The sequence below is a fragment of the Prunus mume genome, linkage group LG2, assembly GCF_029339155.1.
Source record: "Prunus mume cultivar Tortuosa linkage group LG2, ASM2933915v1, whole genome shotgun sequence".
Lineage (NCBI taxonomy): Eukaryota > Viridiplantae > Streptophyta > Magnoliopsida > Rosales > Rosaceae > Prunus > Prunus mume.
Genome location: NC_142699.1, coordinates 9,741,966 through 9,761,912, shown reverse-complemented (window position 1 = coordinate 9,761,912; position 19,947 = coordinate 9,741,966). Strand labels below are relative to the sequence as shown.

Genomic DNA, 19,947 nt, shown 5'->3' with positions numbered 1-19,947 from the left:
TATTATTTGTATGATACTGAAATCGTAATTGAATAATGTCATCTAAATGAAATGGTTAAACCATTTACATCTACTTTTCTTTCTTTATTTTTTTGGTGAGTCATGATTGATGATGATGCCTACTTTTATTTATTAGATACAAGGGATTACAGCAATGAATTCGCTAAAATGTCAACTATGAATAAGGGATTTAGGCAGCAGCCCAACAAACTGTACAGGCAATTTAATAAATTAATCCATAAAATACCGTCGGTCCAATTGAAAAGGTAGAGGCCTGGGTTTATAATACGGAACGCGTGCCGTAGAGTTAAAGTCCACCTTTCATCCCCACCGTCCATTTAGTCTAACCTTTACCAGTAGATTTGCTTCCCAGTTTCTGTCATTTTACACAATTTTTTAATTAGGAAAACGAGACTTTTATTAAATACTAGAATGGGTTACATTCAGATCTTTAAATAAAGACCAAGATCAGCTTTTCTATGTCCAACTTGTGAGAAGTGGCAAATTGATCTGAATGAATGATTATTGACCAATTCCTTAGTTGTAGTGATTGTGAAAGGTTTGCTTTAGGTGTTCTTTGTGCGGGTGAAACGATTGTTAGTTGTTGATTATGTGTATGAATTCATATATAATAACAATTATTCATATGTATATGAATACCCATCATTAACATTTACCTCAAAATTCATATCATTTTACACTTCTTCTAATTAACTTACGACTTTAAACTCTTAAAAGAAAAAAAGATAGCGTATTTTACCATTCTCATTTATCCATCGACAATCAAAACTAATCATTTATAATTTTCCTTACACACTCGCGTGTGGAATGTATGAGAGGGGAACATAGGATTGCCAAAATCATTACTCATACAAACAAGAGTGGAGCTGGGTGTGGCTTGAGGTTGTCATGGATCCCCAACCTTCACATAGATCATCCATCCTTTAACATAATAATTCACATAAATTGAAAATTTTATGCTAATTGACCCCTCATATGTACCAGTTTAGCTTAGCCATTACATGCAAAATTTACAAAGATAAAAGTCGTATAACATTTATGCGTCCCATGTCAAGAGCCACAAGAGTTCCTTTGAGGTCTTTATAAGACATACTCTTAGAAATAGAATAGTGTGGACTAACTATGCAAGTGGCATGTGGGTATGGCCTAGTACTAGGACATTGATTTAGATAGTTGTATCTTGGTAGAGCAAACACATGCAGAATTACAAGCACTGAGTATGGGTGAAATTTTGTTTCAAGGACATTGCAATTCTATAAGCCTCTGTATGCAAGAACAGTCATTTTTAATTTACTACCATATTTAATTTCATTATTCTATTTGTTGTTTAATTAAATTATTAGAATAATATTGATTGTTGTTCCTCCAACATGTTTCACTCGAGAGAACGAGTTAGATCAAAGACAAAGATTCCCACAAAAAAGAAGAAAAAAAATTGAACTCTCACATTGATTTACTTTGAAATTTCTTTGTCTTCAATATTCGCCATGGATATGTTGAACCTAGCCAATTAATATCAATAAAGTATATACTAATGCAACTAGGAGGGTACTTTAAAAAATTTAAAAAAATACGGCCGTGTGGCTGTACTACGGTATTTTTTTTTATTAAAAATAGTATAGCCGCGGCTTTACGTTGTTTGACATATAGGTTCCTTTTTTCTTCCTAAATCAGACGCTCTGTACCGAGATTCTTTTATTTTTTATTTAAGAAATAGTATACTGGCGCAACTTTGCTACGGTGTTTTAAAATAATAGCATGGTTTCCACACGTGGGCACCTAGCCGCTAGGCGTGTCCTTTTCTATATTATAAATAGTATAGCCGCCAGCTATACCGGGATTTTATTTTTAAAATCGTATAGCCGTATGTGGTACTACTTTATTTTTAAAAATAGTATAGCCGTGCTATATACGAATTTTTTATAGTAGAGCCGAGAGGCTGTACCACTATTTTTATTAAAAATAGTATAGCAGTCTTGACTATACGTGGAATTTTTTTAAAAAAAAAATAGTATAGTCAACGATACTCAAGTGTTGTTTTTATTTTTATTTTTCCAAAATAGTATAGTTGCTCGGCTATACTCTTTATATATATATATATATATATATATATATATTGGGATCCTTTTTTTTTTCTTTCCCAAATTTCTTTTATCGATAAGAGTAGTTTAGATCATTATCCATTACTATTGGGCCATTACCTGAGTTTATATTGTCCTCTTTTTATTTTTTTTACTTTCTAAAGGTATTACGTATATAAAGAATTTAGCATTTTCACGTTTAATACTTGTATTCTACACATATGTATGTATTTTTCAATATTACATTTGCTTTATGTACATGTCTTAAGGATTGAGTAAAATACATGCTTTTTAAAAAGCAAATGTATAATACTTGTATTGTACACATATATACATATTTTTCATGTTTAATACACATGTGTTTTTTACAAAAATTTCAATAATACACACAAAATTCACATATTATATACATAATTTTCATATATTATTGCAAACATATTTTAGTTGAAATTAGTTCCACATTGGAACACTAGAGTCTATGGAGTCCCATTTGACGGTGACTAGCGCTATCAAGGTCCCAAAAAAAACTGTTGTGATTCAGTGAGACGTAGAATTTTCGAGAAACCAATAGCAGCATTTTAGACTTTTTCATCTAATTAACATAAACATGTGTATCTGAATATAGAAAGAGTTAAAAACACATGTTTATGTTATTCGAGCCCAATAGCAACACCAACTTAAAAACATTCCAAATGCACAGATTAATTTGGGCTAAAACAATATCAACTGAATTTGACTAGGCATATTTCGTATGTTAATTTATCTAAATTTGGATTGCTCATGTCACACGACACAAAAGTCGAATAAGAATAAGATACGATAACACGAGTATGCGCGAATGAATGCATTTTATTTCTCACATTTGTGACAATGTTAGAACTAGTAAAATCATATTACACACGGTGTTTCCAAATTAACATGATAATACCCATTAAAATCATTTTGCTGCTCTTTGATTTTTTTTTTCTTCATGTCATAAACATCATCATCATGTGGTATTGTAATGTAGGGTGATCTGAATATTGAAATCTTTATTATAGAAATGTTTCTAAAATAATATAGGTTTATACCTAATATCCAAAATATTTAGCTTAACAAGTCCAAAATAGTTACTTAAATTAGGGCTTTTCAGTGATGAGCAGAGCTTTGAGGCTTACAGAGGGTTCAGGCCATCGATCGCTCAAAAAGACTCTTGCGTAAGTCGATTGAACTCTTACCATCACCAAATTTCCGAAAAAGATGACATTTTGAGCACAAAATTGGAAAATGAAAGTACAAGGAAGCCAATCCGAGCTCGACCAATCGCAGCGCGGTTCGAGCAGTAGGCGCAGCACGCGTTCGCAAGTAGCACCAGACTGGAATCCAACAGACGAGCTCCTTCTGGTGAACGAGATCGCTGCTGTGGAAGCCGATTGTCTGAAAGCATTGTCTTCATTTCAGAAATGGAAGATCATATCTCAAAACTGCTCTGCTTTGGGCGTCCCGCGGACTTTGGATCAGTATCGCAGAAAATGGGACGCTTTGTTTCTCGAGTACAAGAGCATCAAGCAGTGGGAGTCAGCGTCTAGAGGCGGTGCTTCGTACTGGGTTTTGGAAATTGGGAGGAGGAAGCAGAAGGGGTTGCCTGAGAATTTTGATAATGAGTTGTTCAGAGCCATTGATAATCTTGTGAGGGTTCGGGGGAACCAATCGGATACGGACCCAGATAGTGATCCAGAAGCTGAGATTGATGCTGAGGCTGATGTGCCTGATGTTGTTGCAGAGCCAGGTATGTTTTTCTCCAACCCCAAATGGAAATCTGTGTTGATATTCAAGTGCTGCATTGTCAAATTAGTTATCAATTGCCTGTGTGGTTTTTGCATTTTTGGTTTCTTATGCGCCAATGATTTTGTGTTCACATCGTTGAATGCTGAATGTATGTTTACATTTTAAGCTCATTATTTGGAGGAAAAAGAAGCGGGAAGGTGATGTTGAGCCTCCTTCATGTAGCATGATGTTATATTGGGCACTATCGAAACGGATAGAGGGTTATGAGCATTAAAATTTAGAGCAGAACAGAATGTAAATGTTAGACATTACAATCCAAGTAGTAAATAAAACTGCGAAGTTTCTTGTTTAGTTTGCGTATGATTCTTGAAGGTGAATGGTTATGTTATCTCCTTCATTGAAACTTGGATCATAAAGGTAGAGTGTTGTTGAGCGTGAATATTTTTGACACAAAGGTAAGTTGTGACATAGGACAGCTTAGATATGCACAAACGCTTACTAGTTAGTTGTCTTGTTTGCAAGCTTGATTATTCAATTGCTGTATGCGTACCATTTCAAGATGTAATAAATTAGTAGGGGATGTTGTAGAAGGTTTAAGGTGGTTGAATTTGCGATGTGAAAACCAGTCAACTGCATAAGTTTTGCTACTTTTGAGTAATGGGTGAGTAAGTGAATTTTAGTTATGGTTTAATTGTTTTTTGAGCTTGAAGTCATGAAAAAGCATAACAAGCATGTTATTCTGTAAGCCTTAGTTCTATGCTTCATCACCAGTTATGTTCTTATAATTGTCCTGTATATTATTAGAGTCCAAGAGGAGAAGACGCCGATCAACACATCAGAAAAGCTGTCCAATAAAAAATTCATTTAGAAGATGTAAGGTGGAAAGGCCTGAAGAAACCCATGTAGAAGAAAAACCTGAAGAAACTCATGCAGAAGAAAAACCTCAAGAAACCCACGCAGAAGAAAAGCCTGTCGGGAGCTGCTTAGAAGTAATTCCTCAGAAGAGCCTGGCAGAAGAGAAGTCTCAAAAAAGCTGTGCGAAGAAACATAAAAATAGTCAAATAAAAGAGAAGGCTATCAGCATTGAAGAACAGGAGCAAATTGCGGTTATGCAATTGCATGAAAATGTAGAACTAATCCAGGCTATTGTTAATGAGAATGCAGATCATGAGGCTGCCGATGTGAAGAGCACCGGGGACCCTCAAACTGATCTTGTTAGACGCCAAGGGGACCAGGTTATTGCATGTCTGGGAGATATTGTGAAGACTCTTGACCAGCTCCGTCAGCTTGTCCAGGAATGTGAATAGTTTTCCTCTTAACTTCCCTCCCCCTTCTCTAATTTACTGAATGTCAATATTTTAATGGTTAACATTTTGGTGTTAGGATATTTATGGTAAAGTTCTAATGCAATGTTGGAGGTAGCTTATTTTGTGTTGTTTGCCTATTGTAGACCAGTTTAGGTGTGTCTCTTTCATGTACATATTCACAGCCTAGCAGATTATCCATAACTTGCATTTATCCTTTCCTTTCCTATGGCTGGACACTTCTTAATAGATCTCCTCAAATCAGGTGAACTTCTTAGTATCCAATAACGCGATTATGCGTAGGATTAGCCACTCATGTTCATATGCATCAACGGTTGACAGACTTACGACTTTTGATTGTGAACAAGTTGAAGCAAACCTCTGGCAACAATGCCAAATTGTAGTTGTATTGTCAATGTGTTCAGATTGCTGTGATGTACAATGTGCACAGGTGTGGTGTCACGGTGTTGAACCTTTTTGGGGAGAGGGGGGTTCACGTGTGGGAGTTTGAGACCACTAGCAAGTAATAATTATTTCCTGTTTCTGGCAATGTACCCGTGTTTATTAATACCACCTTCAACAACACCGTATTGACCAACCAAAACACACAATATTTCTGTTATTTGTATTTTCCATAATATATATGTCATTTGATTCTTTATATACTATTTTAAACAACGTAAATACGAATACGAAATCATATGGCAAATGGAAAAGCACGCAAGGGCTCTCTTTCAACATATCTGTATGCTTCACCGCAATTGAAACATCTAGAAGGCTAGGGAGGCAATGAGAGAACTCTCACGAGAAAAGGCAAGTCCTTTCTTTTTCTTTACCAACTTTTGGGTTTTTAAATTTCTATTTTTTATTTAACTAGTAAAATATAGGGGTTTCATGCTAAAATAGCCATTTTTCACAATTTTTTTTTTCTTTTCTATAATAGCTCCTGCCCCGGTGTCTTGTTATTATCCCTATAGTTCCCTCTAAGTTGTACCTATAATGCCTATTTAATGCAAATGGGGCTATTTTAAAATAGAAGTCGTGAAATGGGCTATTTTAGCCAATTTCACTATAATATATATATATATATATATACACCATTTTGGGTTTAATTGGCACCTCATGTATCTTAGAAGCAAATGTGAGCAAATGTGTTTGCAAATGAGCGGTCCAAGTGGCATTGAAGTGAGCTGCAATACCAAAAAAATAAAAGTTTAATCCTCCAAAAGAAGAAATTAGCATGAAAAATACGTATTGCTCTTTGAAATGAGTTCCCATTTTTATGAAACTTCCATAAGGAAATCCCTAAAATCTACATCAAAGCATAGCATATTGCTCTTGTCCAAAGCCAATCAATCTGTCTCATTCTTCCACCATTGTTGCTTCCTTACCAACCTGCAGAAAAACAAAAATATCAAAAACTCCACTAATTCCTTAACCCCAACACTCCACAAAACCAATCCATGAACCCCTCCACTACTTCACCCAACACCAACATCCATGTCGACTTCCCTAACAGCCACCCAAATGAAGACCAAAATCAACCAAACACTCCCTTACTTCACCAATGCTCTGATGAGCTACGCAACTTCAGAGTGAGCCTCAAATGGTGGACACTAGACCACTCCTCATGCCTTGGAAAATTCATATCCTACTTCACCTTCATCTTCCTAACCATCCTAGTCCCCATCCTAGCCGCCTTCTCTCTCAAATCCCCATCCGAAGACCCCATATCTTTCAACAAGCTTGTCCAACTTCCCCAGTCCGGCTTAGCCGCCATTGGTTTCATCACTCTGTCTAGCTTCTTCAGGAAGTATGGCCTGAGACAACTCCTCTTCCTCGACGGTCTTGGAGATGACACTTGTTTTGTTCGTCGGGGATACACTCGTGAGCTTGATAAGGCCTTCAAGTGCCTAGCTTACATACTATTGCCTTCCTTTTTCATTGAGCTTGCACACAAGATCATATTCTTCTGCACTGTCAAAATCTCACTGCTCCATATTAGCTCAAGCGTCCCGCTCAATTCCATAATGTTTGTTTTGGTTTTGGCTTCTTGGGTTTATAGGACAGGGGTGTTCTTGCTGGTTTGTGTTCTGTTTCGGTTGACTTGCGAGCTCCAAATACTTCGATTTCAAGGACTGCACAAGCTGTTTGAGGGGCGCGAATCCAAATCCAGCTTCATATTCCAGGTACGTATGATTTGAAATTTCAATAATATCTTTGATAATAACAATCTTTTTTCTTTGATGCAACATATACATTTGAGCCAAAACTTTCATGTAATCTCTTTCAATTTTTCTGTATTTTCAGACTGTTGAGTGGATATTTTTAACAATAGGAATCTTCACTTTGGTTTCAGGAACATATAAGGATAAGAAAGCAATTATGGGTTACGAGCCACAGGTACAGATTCTTCATCATCGGATGCACGTTTGTCGTCACTGTGAGCCAGTTTGGGGCCTTGTTGCTGGTTTTGGCATCCAAAACAAAGAAGACTTTTCTCAACTCTGGTGATCTTGTGGTTTGTTCTGCTGTTGAGCTTAGTGGTTTTTTCTTGTGCCTAATGGAGGCAGCAAGAATAACACATAGAGCTCAAGGAATTTCAGCGATTGCAACAAGATGGCACATGCTTTTGACTTGTCCATCTGCTGCATTAGATCAGCAATGCAAAAAACAGCAGAGCTCAGAGGCTGATGGATGTTGTGGAGAGACTGATTCAGAATTTTCATCGAACGTTTTGACTTCAGTTTCTCCACAGGAGCCTTCCTCATTCCAAACCAGGCAAGCTCTAGGTCTGTCTGCTTTCTTTCTACATTCCTTGATAGCTTAGCTAGTAGAAGAAAATTACTTATAGCAGTACAATACTACAATTCAAGACCTACTTTCAAATCAGATACAAAGGCTTAAGGCAAACTTTGAATATCTCTAGTCACTCACTTGCAAACTAAATTAACCACACATATCAAATAAACTCGAGTGCTTCTGCATATGTGAAACTTCAACACTGTATGGCAGTAGTATGGATGCTTATGTATAGTTGTGTGTCTGTGTGTGTGCGCGCAGTGGCATACTTGGGGCACAACAGTGGAGGGATCACGCTATTTGGGTTTCCGCTTGATCGGGGATTGCTTCACACACTGTTTGCGTTTGAGTTCTCTCTGGTGCTGTGGGTGCTCAGCAAAGTGGTTGTCTTGTCTTAAGCACAACGTTACAAGATTGACAATGAAGCTGCCAGCAACATCATTAACAATAAGATTGCCAGGACCAGGACCAACCTCTCTGTTCTCATCGAAACTCGAATTGTTCAAACGTGTTTCTTGGACTGTTTAGTTTGAGGATCATTAATAGAGATCAGCTTCAAAGATTGAACAATAATACATTGAAATGTTTTCCCAATGAAAAAGGACCACAGTAGATTATTGACATTAAAGTCAAACCCTACCAAGCATCAAACATACTAGACTTACTATATCCGTAAACTTGGCTGAGCAAACAATGAGCTTTGTCATCATTAACAAGAACAAAAGAGCAACCTTTGACAGCAGTTTCTCCTTCCACCCATTCAATCTCTTTCTAAGCCTTTCTTTTATGTTTTTGAAGCAGTCTTTCCTTCTTCTTCCAATTACAGTTGGTAGACCGAGATACTTCTCTTGTAAAATAATATCTGCATATGTAGTATCCAAATCCAAATAGAATGTGCCAAAATATTTATTTGTTTTAATAAAATAATATCTGTGTTTTGTCTTATAAAGTTCGAATGGCTTCGAGTATGGATGTGTCTCGGACCCTAAAGCATGGTTTATTTGTTTCGGTGTCCTGTTTGACATAACCCGCTTTCCCAGCGAGTTAACACAAACACGATTTTCAATTCGGACACTAATTTTTTCATGTCGTGTTATTGAATTGTGCAAATGATACTGCTTGCCTCTTTCTCTGGAAGGAGATACTTCTCCTTCCTGCAAATGACGGTTTGACATATGTATAAATATAATTAATAAAAAAATACAAAAAGAAAATCTTCTACACACATGTCAAATTGCATGAATGTAGGAGTTTCTACTCACAGAGAAAGGAGGTAAGTAATTTCCTTTTCGAAATGCATACCTACCGAATCAAATTACTTATTTACTACTAGGGCTCCCTAAATAGGTCCAACTCATAAGCTTAGCGCATATCACACAATGAAAGCCTCAGCAAATATAATTAATTAAGGGCAGTAAATTAATACCAAGTAATTAAGTGAAAGGGATGTCCTTGCTATCATAAACATTCGGCTGAGCCAACAATGAAATGCCACTTCACCATCACCATTAACAAGAACAGACCAGCAACTCAACAGCACACACCAAAGCTACAAAATATTAAACAAACACTTTTGCCTAATATTTAGGGAATTAAATCCAATATTTAATCAAAAATTAATGCCGGCTCTCACCCAGCTCATCCCCCATAGGCAGAAAAAAAAAAAAGAGAGAGACCTTGCCATTGTCGACCCTATTTGTACCTTTCCATCTTCCCCTAATCTAATTCTTTCACCACACCCGCCCTAATCTAATTCTTTCACCACACCCACCTAATCTAACACCATTTTCAATCCCTCCATTTTCTCCATCAACCAAAAAAACCCAACTCATTTCTTAACAAATGGTTCGCATTAACAAAGCCTATGATCTTAATCACTGGCTTTTGGTGCTATTTTTCTTAGCACAACTATGTATTTTTGTGTCATCTTCTGACCCAGAAATCCAAACCCTATTGAAATTCAAGTCCTTTTTGTCCAATGACACAGCTCTAGACAACTGGAACAACTCCACCAACCCCTGCAATGGCACCACAAACATTTGGGCAGGCTTGTACTGTGAAAAAAATGGCAATGTGTACGGGTTGAAGTTGCAGAACATGGGTCTCATGGGCATAATTGATATCGACACCCTTACGGGTTTGTCTGCCCTTCGAAGCATAAGCATCATGAACAACAACTTTGAAGGTCCTCTGCCTAGTTTGAACAAGCTTGGTGAACTCATAGGAGTTTACTTGTCCAACAATCAATTCACTGGTGAAATGCAAGATAATGCCTTTGAGGGCATGAGTTCTTTGAAGAAAATTTATTTGAATGGCAATGAATTCTCTGGAAAAATACCAAAGTCCCTGGCTGCATTGAGCAAGCTTTCGGAATTGGATCTCCAGGGGAACCAGTTCAGTGGGAAGATACCAAATTTTGCACAAAATCCAAATGGATGGAAGTATTTCAATATATCAAACAACAGGTTTGAGGGTCGAATACCTGCAAGCCTGAGCAATTTAGAAGCAAGCTCTTTCACTGGTAAGCAATTCATTCAAGAATCTCCTTATTGTCCATTTTTTGTTTTGAAATTTTCATTTTGTTTTATTCAATCCACTACACAATACATGATTTTGATGTGTTTGGTTTTTGATCGTTATCCCGTGTGAAACAATTGTTGATTGTTGATGTGTGTGAGTCTCACGGTAAATTCACACATACATCAACGGTTGACAATCGTCCATGCGCGCGTGAACAATGTCGTTAACATTCATCTTAAAACACACACAATTATTTATTTGAGTTTTAAAAAAGAAGTTCGGTCCGAACTTCATATTAACTAATGAAGTATTGAAATGTATATAAGGTAAATGTAATTCTATGACTTTTAATTCCATATTAAAACCAAAGTTTTGAAGAAAAAAATAACAAAAGAAGAAAGAAAATCAAAGATATTGTAATCAATTTAAATCAAAGAAATATGAGATCCTTGACAGAAAGATTGAGACACGCATCTTCATTGATACCAGATCTTCTCAAACATTTACTTTCTATATGATGGTATGGTAGCACGTTGGTCTAATTGAATTATCTTATTTTATAAGTTTTCTTTTATTTATCAAATGAGTTTTCATTTCTTAGTTTCTTGGGCCTAATTATGGGCCTCTTTTTCTTGACCAATAGGTAACCAAGGCTTATGTGGAAAGCCTCTGGCCCCATGCAAGTCCTCAAAGAAAAAAATCCTCCTCATCATAGCCATCATAGTTGTCTCAATTGCTGCAATACTGTGCACCATTGCAGCAATTCTCTTCATACGACGTCGTAGCTCCCAATCAAAGCAAGAAGCAAGAGCCCAGGGGAAGCTAAAAGCCCAACACCACACAGCTGCAATGGAGGTCCAGTTAACAGCTGATGAAGACAACTACAAGGAGGCTGAGAAAGGAGGGGAGTTGTATTTTGTGAGGAAGGACAGAGGGTTTGAGCTGGAAGAGTTGCTGAGGGCCCCAGCTGAGGTCTTGGGCAGTGGGAGTTTTGGGTCATCTTACAAAGCACGGCTCTTGAGTGGGTCCATGGTTGTGAAGAGGTTTAGGCAAATAAACCAAGTTGGGAAAGAGGACTTCTATGATCACATGAGAAGGCTAGGGAGGCTTTCACACCCTAATTTGCTCCCACTTGTTGCTTTCTATTATAGGAAAGAAGAGAAGCTCTTGGTTCATGATTTTGTTGCCAATGGAAGCTTGGCTAGTCATCTCCATGGTATGCCCTTGTATAGTAATATTTCATCTAATCACATTACGAATCATGCATTTAATTAACATAATTGAATTAACAATGTGATTAGTAAATATGATACACATAATAGGCCGAATGTTGTTGTTAATTGATCACACAAACTCTCGGCCAGTTAAAACTCAACGTCTGGTCACATCTTTCAAATGTTATGTCAAATTAATTTGAGTTGTTTGTGCATTTTCAGTGAAGCGAGAACCCGGGCAGCCGGGATTGGATTGGCCAACTAGGTTGATGATCATCAAAGGAGTATCAAGGGGCTTAGGCTACCTATACAAAGAGTTCCCAGGCCTAACAGTACCCCATGGCCACCTCAAGTCCTCCAATGTCCTCCTAGACCACAACTTCAACCCCCTCATAGCAGAATATGCCCTAATACCAGTGATCAACAGAGACCATGCCCAAAAGTTCATGGTGGCCTACAAGTCCCCAGAGTTCTCCCACATGGAACAAACCTCGAAAAAGACCGATGTGTGGAGCCTGGGCATACTCATCTTTGAAATGCTGACAGGAAAATTCCCAGCAAACTATTTGCAGCAGGGCAAGAGGGCAAATGCAGACCTAGCAGCTTGGGTGAACTCAGTGGTGAGAGAAGAGTGGACAGGAGAAGTGTTTGATAAGAACATGAAAGGGACCAAGAATGGGGAGGGGGAGATGCTGAAGCTTTTGAAGATTGGGATGTGTTGCTGTGAGAGCAGTGTGGAGGGAAGATGGGATTGGAGAGAAGTTGTAGACAAGATTGAAGAGTTGAAGGAGAGGGACAGTGAGGAAGAATATTCTTCTTATGCTAGTGATGGGGATATGGGCTCTTCTAGGGCAATGACTGATGAGGATTTCTCTTTCTCAGTTAATGCTTGAGTTTGGGGCTTGGCTTGGGAGGGGGAGGGGGAAGGGGGGGATGCTAAATATATGCTGTATAATGAAGTTAATTTAGGAGGGTTTGAATGCTTTTGCACTATGTGTTTTTTGGTAAATACATTTGCACCATATATATATATGTTGCTAATTTAAGGCACACAATAAGTAACAATGGCCGAAAGGAGGAGGAAAAACGAGTTCAATCCGTCCCAAATTTGTTGCTAATGGAAATTTTTTACACCCCTTATTTTTGCTTGAATGGTTTGTTTTTGAACGGTTTATTTGAGTTTGTAATGTATGATTGTGTGACATTGTAATTTTTTTTGCTGTTTATCTATCACAAGGATCTATTTTGAATTTGAGCAAATATCTTATGAATGTGAATTATGTATGTTGTAAATTTTATTTATTAATTTATAATGAAGTTGTTTTGGGGTTTATAGTTCTTGAGTTATTAAATTCTATAGTTACAATGAAGCTTTTTTATTTCTTGAAACCGAGTCTTTAAGACTTGTGCATAACATAGATGTATTATTGAAAAATACGTATGTACGTGTATAATACATTATTAAACGTGAATGTGCTAAATTGTTTATAAGGATAATAACTCTGGAAAAGTAAAAAATCAGAAGAAGACAATAAAGACTCAGGTAATGGCCTAATAGTAATGGATAATGCTTTAAACTACTCTTATCTATACATGAAAATCGAGGGGAAAAATATGAAAGAAAAAAAGGATCATACTTTATAGATAAATAGTATCGCCGCTCGGCTATACTGTTCATTTAAAAACTTTAAACAATACAAACCCAGTAGGGCCGTGAGGCTATAATATTTTTTTAAATTTTTTAAAATGGTGTACCGCCGCACGGCTATACTATTTATAAAAACAACAAAAGAGGACCCCCATCAATCATGTCGAAATACCTATAGCTGTGTGGCGATACTATTTTTAGAAATATTAATAAAACCAAGTATCGCCGGGCGGCTATACTATTTTAAAAAAAATTTAAAAATGGTATAGCCACCCGACTATACTATATATAAAAAGACCCACCAAGCTCGTACGTAGGTGTCACGTGTCAAAAACGTAAAGCCGCATGGCTATACTATTTTTTTTTAAAGGTAAAAATAAGTATAGCCGCACGGCGGTACTATTTAGTAGGTTTGCACTGTGTTTTTAGCTAATTTAAGGCACACAATAAGTAACAATGGCCAAAAGGAAGAGGAAAAACAATCCCTTCCAAATTTGTTGCTAATGGAAATATTTTACGTGCCTTATTTTTGCTTGAAAGTTTTGTTTTTGCATGGTTTATTTGAGTTTGTAATATATAATTGCATGATATTGTAATTTTCTTTGTTGTTTATCTATCACAACAATCTATTTTGAATTTAAGCAAATGCGTAAATTTTATTTATTAATTTATAATGAAGTTGTTTTGGGGTTTATAGTTCTTGAGTTATTAAATTCTATAGTTAGAATGAAGCTTTTCATCTCCTGAAGACAGAGAAGTTTTCTAGCGGCAAAAGAAATCCCCACCCAGGAGAAAGCATCAACGGTGGAAGTGGAACAGCGGAAAATAAAAAGAAATTTCCACTGCCGGGATTCGAACCCGGTTTGATAAACTCAATCCAATGTATTGGGCTACAGCGGATTTGATGATGTGGATTGAATAAACAATTAATATAAATCATTAAAAATTTATGGTGTCTGTCTCGCCAATATTACCCTAATTTCAGCAAATACATGTCAATAAAAGGAAATAAATATAGCCTGCAGCAATAATATTGAATAATCATGATTAATGAAATACCAATTCTTTTGAAGGTTATATGCTGTTTGCTTTTATTTGTACGGCAATTTTGAGTCTAAAAGAATTCTGATTTATTTATAGTGTGTGGTTTGGAGTAATTATTCTTTGAGTAAAGGTTTTTGGGTTCGAGTTCTAATGTCCGTGTAATATGTGTGAGTTTGGTATGCTATAGGCTCCTCTCAATAAAAAAAAGTCTTTAAAAAAAAAAACTAATTTATTTCTTAGATCCACGCCAATTTTGATTTATTTTGTTTTTAAAAAATGTATAATTTCTCGACAAAAGCAATATTGGGAAAGAGGAATTAAGTAAGCAATTTATCTCATAATCTATGATCTTCTAAACTTGCCGAATATTTTAATCACAACCATTCATTTTACATATATAGTTTTTCGGTAATAGGAGGATTTGCATGCTTTTGCACTATGTGTTTTTGGGTACATATATTTGCACTCCATATACGTTGCGAATTTGAGGCTCACAATAAGTAATAATGGCCAAAGGAGGAAAAACCGCGGAAAATACAAAAAGAATTATTCCGCTGCCGGGATTCGAACCCGGTTTGATAATCTCAATCCAAGGTATTGTGCTACAGCGGACTTGTTGAAATTGGATTGGAGAAACAATTAATATAAACAATTAAAAGTTGCTGGAGTTTCTGTCTTACCAGTATTACCCGAATTTTAGCAAATACGTGTCAAGATGGTCGACAAACAAAAGACATAGCCTGCTGCAATTAGTCATGCAAATACCAATTCTTTTGAGGGTTATGGGCTTGTGACCCAAAGCTTATATTTGCAAGGTTCATTTGAGCTTGTGATGTGTAATTGTGCACGATATTGTAATTTCATCATTGTGTATCCATAACAACAATCTATCCTAAATTCGAACTTTTCCTATTCTTAGAATGTGAATGTCTTTTGCTTCATCTCTTGATGATGATGACTTCTCTTCCTCAATTAACGATTGAGTTTGGGGCTTGGGGGAAGGGGGGGTGGCTACTAAATGTATGTTGTATGATGAATTCATCTGGAGCTTTTGCACTATGTGTTTTTTGGTAAATAAAAACCACCTAGAATAATAAACAACTATGATATATTTGCACAGCCTGAAGTTTTCTAATGGCGAAGAGGGAAAAAAATAAAAGCGTATTCCACTGCCAGGATTCGAACCCGGACTGTATTCTCAATCCAATTTATTGGGCCACAGTGGATGTGTTGATATTTAGTGAAGAAACAATTCATATAAACCATTAAAAGATTCCAAGGGTATAATAAGTATAGCCGCGCGGCTATACTGTGTTCAGCCTAGCAATTAGTACATAAGTACAGCCGCTCAGTAGACGTAAGTGCAGCCGTGCGGCTATACTATTTTTAATTTGTACTAGAGAACATGTCATAAAGGGTATAGCCGCGCGGCTATACTATTTTTTTAGACCCAGAACGTGTCATAAAGGTAAAACCGCAGTATAGCCGCTATACTATTTTTAGCATAATACCATAATTTTTGGATGTAGAATCAATGAAAAGGGGTTTTGTGAAAATAAATTGAAACTTCATAGTGTATTCGAGTAATTTTTAAAACCTCAGGGAATTTTGTGAAAACACCTAAAACCTCAAAGGGTGTTGGTATAAATAACTCCAAATTCATATATGTTTAGTTTGGGCACAAATGTGTTCGTTTGGTATGGGGTCTGTTTCAAGTACTAATAATTTGGTTAGCTGGAGAAAAAACCAATTGGCATAATATCTCTCCTTCACAATTAATAAATACCTTTACTGTTTGTTGGAAAATTTGGGACCAGAGAAATCATTTTATTTTTCAAAATAAATCACCGCAAATCTAGGAAGCTATTTCTCATATTATAATTTTCTTACATAATTATTGGCAAGCTAATCATACTACTTTTAAGAAATACTCAGACGTAATGTTTTTCAGTCTTCCAAAAAACCTATTTGCTTGAGGATAAGGACTCTCCAACAAAAGGAAAGAAATACATGCTGCAATAATATTGAATAATCATGAGATACCAATTCTTTTGAGGGTTATGTGCTGTTTGCTTTTTGAAACACAAGGGCGATAGTGTATTTATTAATGAGGGAAAAAAGTAACAAGTACAAAAATCGGGCACAAGCCTTAGAGGATTAGGCAAGTACTCTATACCAAGCGAAGCGTAGTGGTCGTCGGCTACGAAGTAGCCTACCTCCTCAACCGCATAGCGGGAGGAGGAACCTTGCCTCGATAGAGTCCCCGTCCGATGGCGAAGCGGATTTCATGTGTGTGGGGGCCTCTTATAAATTATAAAGAATCAAAAATTCGAACTCACAATACATACAAAAAATAATGTATATATATCACATATATCAAGTATTATATTGCTTATTGGTTGCAATCATAATTGTTCTCAACAATGGGATAAACAAATACATTCTAAGTAAGAAAAATTGCAAGAGATAGACAAAGAGTAGTGATTTAGTAAATATCTTTAGAGCTTTTTCCCCCATTAAACCCAATAGAAAGAAAAATCAAAATCAAAATTTCCCAAATTAAAAACAACCTTAGGCCCCTTCATGCATTCATATCATATATGAAAAAAAAAATATTGACTAAGTATGAAAAATGATTTTTTGGAATAATCATTTTCTCAAAATAATTTTTGGCGGCTTTTATTCCTTATATATCAAATAAGAAAACTTGATTTTATGGGATTTTAGTATGAAATATATATTGACTTAATGAGCCATCAATTTTAGCATAAATCGTATTTTACACTAAAACCGATTTTTCATATTTTGATTTGGTGGGAATTTAATTTTTAGTATTTTTATTTGAATCCAAATAGGGGGTACTTCCTTATTTACATTGTAAACTTAAGTAAATGGAGTAATATACAAATAAATTAAAGTAAAAAGACAAAGACATTTACTTAAATGTTGAAAATGGAAATAAGGTAATATATATACCTGGAGTGCACCACCACCAGTTGAGCAAGGGCTCAATTTGAACTACCTTCTTGTGCCTTAATAAGTTTGCCACAACACATGTGGGTACATATCAAAACGTAAAATATTTGAAATAATATACATATATAAATACATAACAGTATATTACTTTTAAAATATAAAAAAACTTGAGTGGGGGCCTGGGACCACACTGGTCCTAGTGTGGCTCCGCCCCTGCCCCCGTCCCCCTAGTAGCACGGCCGTAAAAAAACTACAAGTTACACTCCTCGTACAGGACATCAACTAGAAGATCTGGCGGATCTTTAAACCAAGTAGTCATAGTGCCAATATGGGAAGCATAACGTGCCAGACGATGAGCCGCTCCATTTGCAACCCGACGGATATGGGTAAAACCATCCCGTGATCTGGGTTATAAGTGCCTTAGTGTCTTCCACCACTGGGCCCACATTGGACCTATCAACGAAGAACTTCGGATTGCGACACGATCTGGAGAGAATCACTCTAAAAAATTACATTATTAAAATCCCATTCCACCGCCAAAATTGCTCCTTCGCGAGATGCCATTGTTTCAACCTGTAAAGTGAGAAAACATTGTCCACATGCAACACTCTGCCCGCAACAAACTTGCCATTAGAATCGCGCACCACTATTCCCACACCTCCATATGTATTACCTGCTATCCAAGAGCCGTCCACATTAATTTTTAGACTTCCAGTATGGTTTTGTCCATAACAGCCCCGACCAAGAGCAAGTGAACAACAAAATCAAGTAGACGAACAGCAGCACTAGAGCTTGTGAATTCTGGTTTGGGTGTTTGGTTATTCCATAAATTGCCATTTCGAGCCTCTCAGATTGCCCAACTAGTAACAAAAAAGAGGTCCAAATCAGCATATGATAAATGGTCAATACGTGAGAGGACCCAATCATGCACATGGTGATATTGTTGAGAGATGCCAATGCTGCCAATTAAAACACATGCCCAGACTCCTCTTGCAAATGGGCAATGCCATAACACATGCAAATAAACTCCATTTCAGCCCCACATAAGTCACATCATGTATCCAAATGTATCTTTCGTTTCCACAAGTTGTCCTTGGTTGGTAGAATGCCAATTTACTGGGGTACAGTGGATGTGTTGATATTTAGTGAAGAAACAATTCATATAAACGATTAAAAGATTCCAAGGGTATAATAAGTATAGCCATACTGTGTTCAGAAGCGATTAGTGCGTAAGTAAAGCCATAGCCGCGCGGCTATACTAGACGAGAGACACATACATAAAGATAAAGCCGCTACTATACTATTTTTAAAAAAAATTAAGGAAAACCCAATATAGCCGCTATACTATTTTTAGCATAATACCATAATTTTTGGATGTAGAATCAATGAAAAGGGGTTTTGTGAAAATAAATTGAAACTTCATAGTGTATTCGTGTAATTTTTAAAACCTCAGAGAATTTTGTGAAAACACCTAAAACCTCAAGGGGTGTTGGTATAAATAACTCCAAATTCATATATGTTCAGTTTGGGCACAAATGTGTATGGGGTCTGTTTCAAGTACTAATAATTTGGTTAGCCCAATTGGCATAATGTTTGTTGGAAAATTTGGGAGAGAAATCGGCAAATCTTATTTCTCATATTATAATTTTCTTACATAATTATTGCAAGCTAATCATACTACTTTTAAGAGACGTAATGTAGTCTAAAAACCTATTTGCTTGAGGATAAGGACTCTCCAACAAAAGGAAAGAAATACATGCTGCAATAATATTGAATAATCATGAGATACCAATTCTTTTGAGGTTATGTCTTTTTGAAACACAAGGGCGATAGTGTATTTATTAATGCCACCTTTGCCTCCGATAGAGTCCCCGGTCAACTAGAAGATTCGACCTATTGGGGTGGCACATTGATGGTGTTGATGACGAAGAGTCTGGGGATCAAGAACACGGGCTACCTTATAAGGACAGTGAATTGACCTTTTTTGTCAAAATGCCAAATAAGAGCGTCGACATGGAAGCTCAGCGGAAGAGTTCGGATCACATCCACATCGGGAGGGTAAAGGAGATTAGATAGAAGGCTAGTATTCCAGCGTCGGGGGTGGTCAAGAATAAGCTCCTTCACCTTGGTAATAGCGCAACCGGTGGGTTTTGGTGAGATAACCCAAAGGTAGAAGGGCGTGGCAGCCATGGGTCCTTCCAAATATCAATCTCCCCCACTGCCCACCTGCCATCTAGATCCTTGCAAAAGAATTTTTCTGGCTGCATAGATACTTTTCCAAACATAAGAAGAATTATCTGAAACAGGGACATCAAGAAAAGATTTATCAGGAAAATACTTAGCTCGTAGAACCCGTGCTATTAGAGAATCCGGATATTGTATGGGTTTAAAGTTAAACTTCTCAAGCATTCACAATTTTTCAAGCATCCTTTAAAGTTACAAACCAAAAGGAAAATGCAATGCAAAATGAATTAAAGTTACAATCCAAAGGAAAAATCCAATTCAAAGTTAATTAGAGTTACAAACTAAAAAGAAAATGCAATGCACCAATGTTACAAACTCAAGTGTTG

The 19,947-nt window shown here is 36.6% G+C and overlaps 3 protein-coding genes across 3 annotated transcripts; all 3 read left to right on the top strand.

Moving 5' to 3' along the window:
- Positions 1-3,231: 3,231 nt before the first annotated feature.
- LOC103320122 (sequence-specific DNA binding transcription factor) lies at positions 3,232-5,295 on the top strand. Its single transcript, XM_008221751.2, has 2 exons — positions 3,232-3,870; positions 4,674-5,295. The coding sequence occupies exons 1-2, from the start codon at positions 3,369-3,371 to the stop codon at positions 5,174-5,176; spliced, it is 1,005 nt and encodes a 334-aa protein (XP_008219973.2). The 5' UTR covers positions 3,232-3,368; the 3' UTR covers positions 5,177-5,295.
- A 1,141-nt stretch (positions 5,296-6,436) lies between these two features.
- On the top strand, positions 6,437-8,878 carry LOC103320155 (Ras guanine nucleotide exchange factor K). Its single transcript, XM_008221787.3, has 3 exons — positions 6,437-7,362; positions 7,533-7,965; positions 8,237-8,878. The coding sequence occupies exons 1-3, from the start codon at positions 6,637-6,639 to the stop codon at positions 8,371-8,373; spliced, it is 1,296 nt and encodes a 431-aa protein (XP_008220009.1). The 5' UTR covers positions 6,437-6,636; the 3' UTR covers positions 8,374-8,878.
- An 841-nt stretch (positions 8,879-9,719) lies between these two features.
- Positions 9,720-12,935, top strand: LOC103320154 (Leucine-rich repeat protein kinase family protein). Its single transcript, XM_008221786.2, has 3 exons — positions 9,720-10,496; positions 11,139-11,711; positions 11,932-12,935. Exons 1-3 carry the CDS (start codon positions 9,818-9,820, stop codon positions 12,600-12,602), a joined length of 1,923 nt encoding a protein of 640 aa, XP_008220008.2. The 5' UTR covers positions 9,720-9,817; the 3' UTR covers positions 12,603-12,935.
- The last annotated feature ends 7,012 nt before the right edge of the window (positions 12,936-19,947 follow it).

What these genes read in the sequence shown, in the direction of transcription:
- LOC103320122 (XM_008221751.2), top strand. Translation starts at nt 3,369, where the DNA reads ATGAAAGTACAAGGAAGCCAATCCGAGCTCGACCAATCGCAGCGCGGT. An exon ending in TGATGTTGTTGCAGAGCCAG is followed by an intron (nt 3,871 to 4,673) that starts GTATGTTTTTCT and finishes GTATATTATTAG; the next exon opens with AGTCCAAGAGGAGAAGACGC.
- LOC103320155 (XM_008221787.3), top strand. Translation starts at nt 6,637, where the DNA reads ATGAACCCCTCCACTACTTCACCCAACACCAACATCCATGTCGACTTC. An exon ending in AATCCAGCTTCATATTCCAG is followed by an intron (nt 7,363 to 7,532) that starts GTACGTATGATT and finishes CTTTGGTTTCAG; the next exon opens with GAACATATAAGGATAAGAAA. An exon ending in CCAAACCAGGCAAGCTCTAG is followed by an intron (nt 7,966 to 8,236) that starts GTCTGTCTGCTT and finishes GTGTGCGCGCAG; the next exon opens with TGGCATACTTGGGGCACAAC.
- LOC103320154 (XM_008221786.2), top strand. Translation starts at nt 9,818, where the DNA reads ATGGTTCGCATTAACAAAGCCTATGATCTTAATCACTGGCTTTTGGTG. An exon ending in AGAAGCAAGCTCTTTCACTG is followed by an intron (nt 10,497 to 11,138) that starts GTAAGCAATTCA and finishes CTTGACCAATAG; the next exon opens with GTAACCAAGGCTTATGTGGA. An exon ending in CTTGGCTAGTCATCTCCATG is followed by an intron (nt 11,712 to 11,931) that starts GTATGCCCTTGT and finishes GTGCATTTTCAG; the next exon opens with TGAAGCGAGAACCCGGGCAG.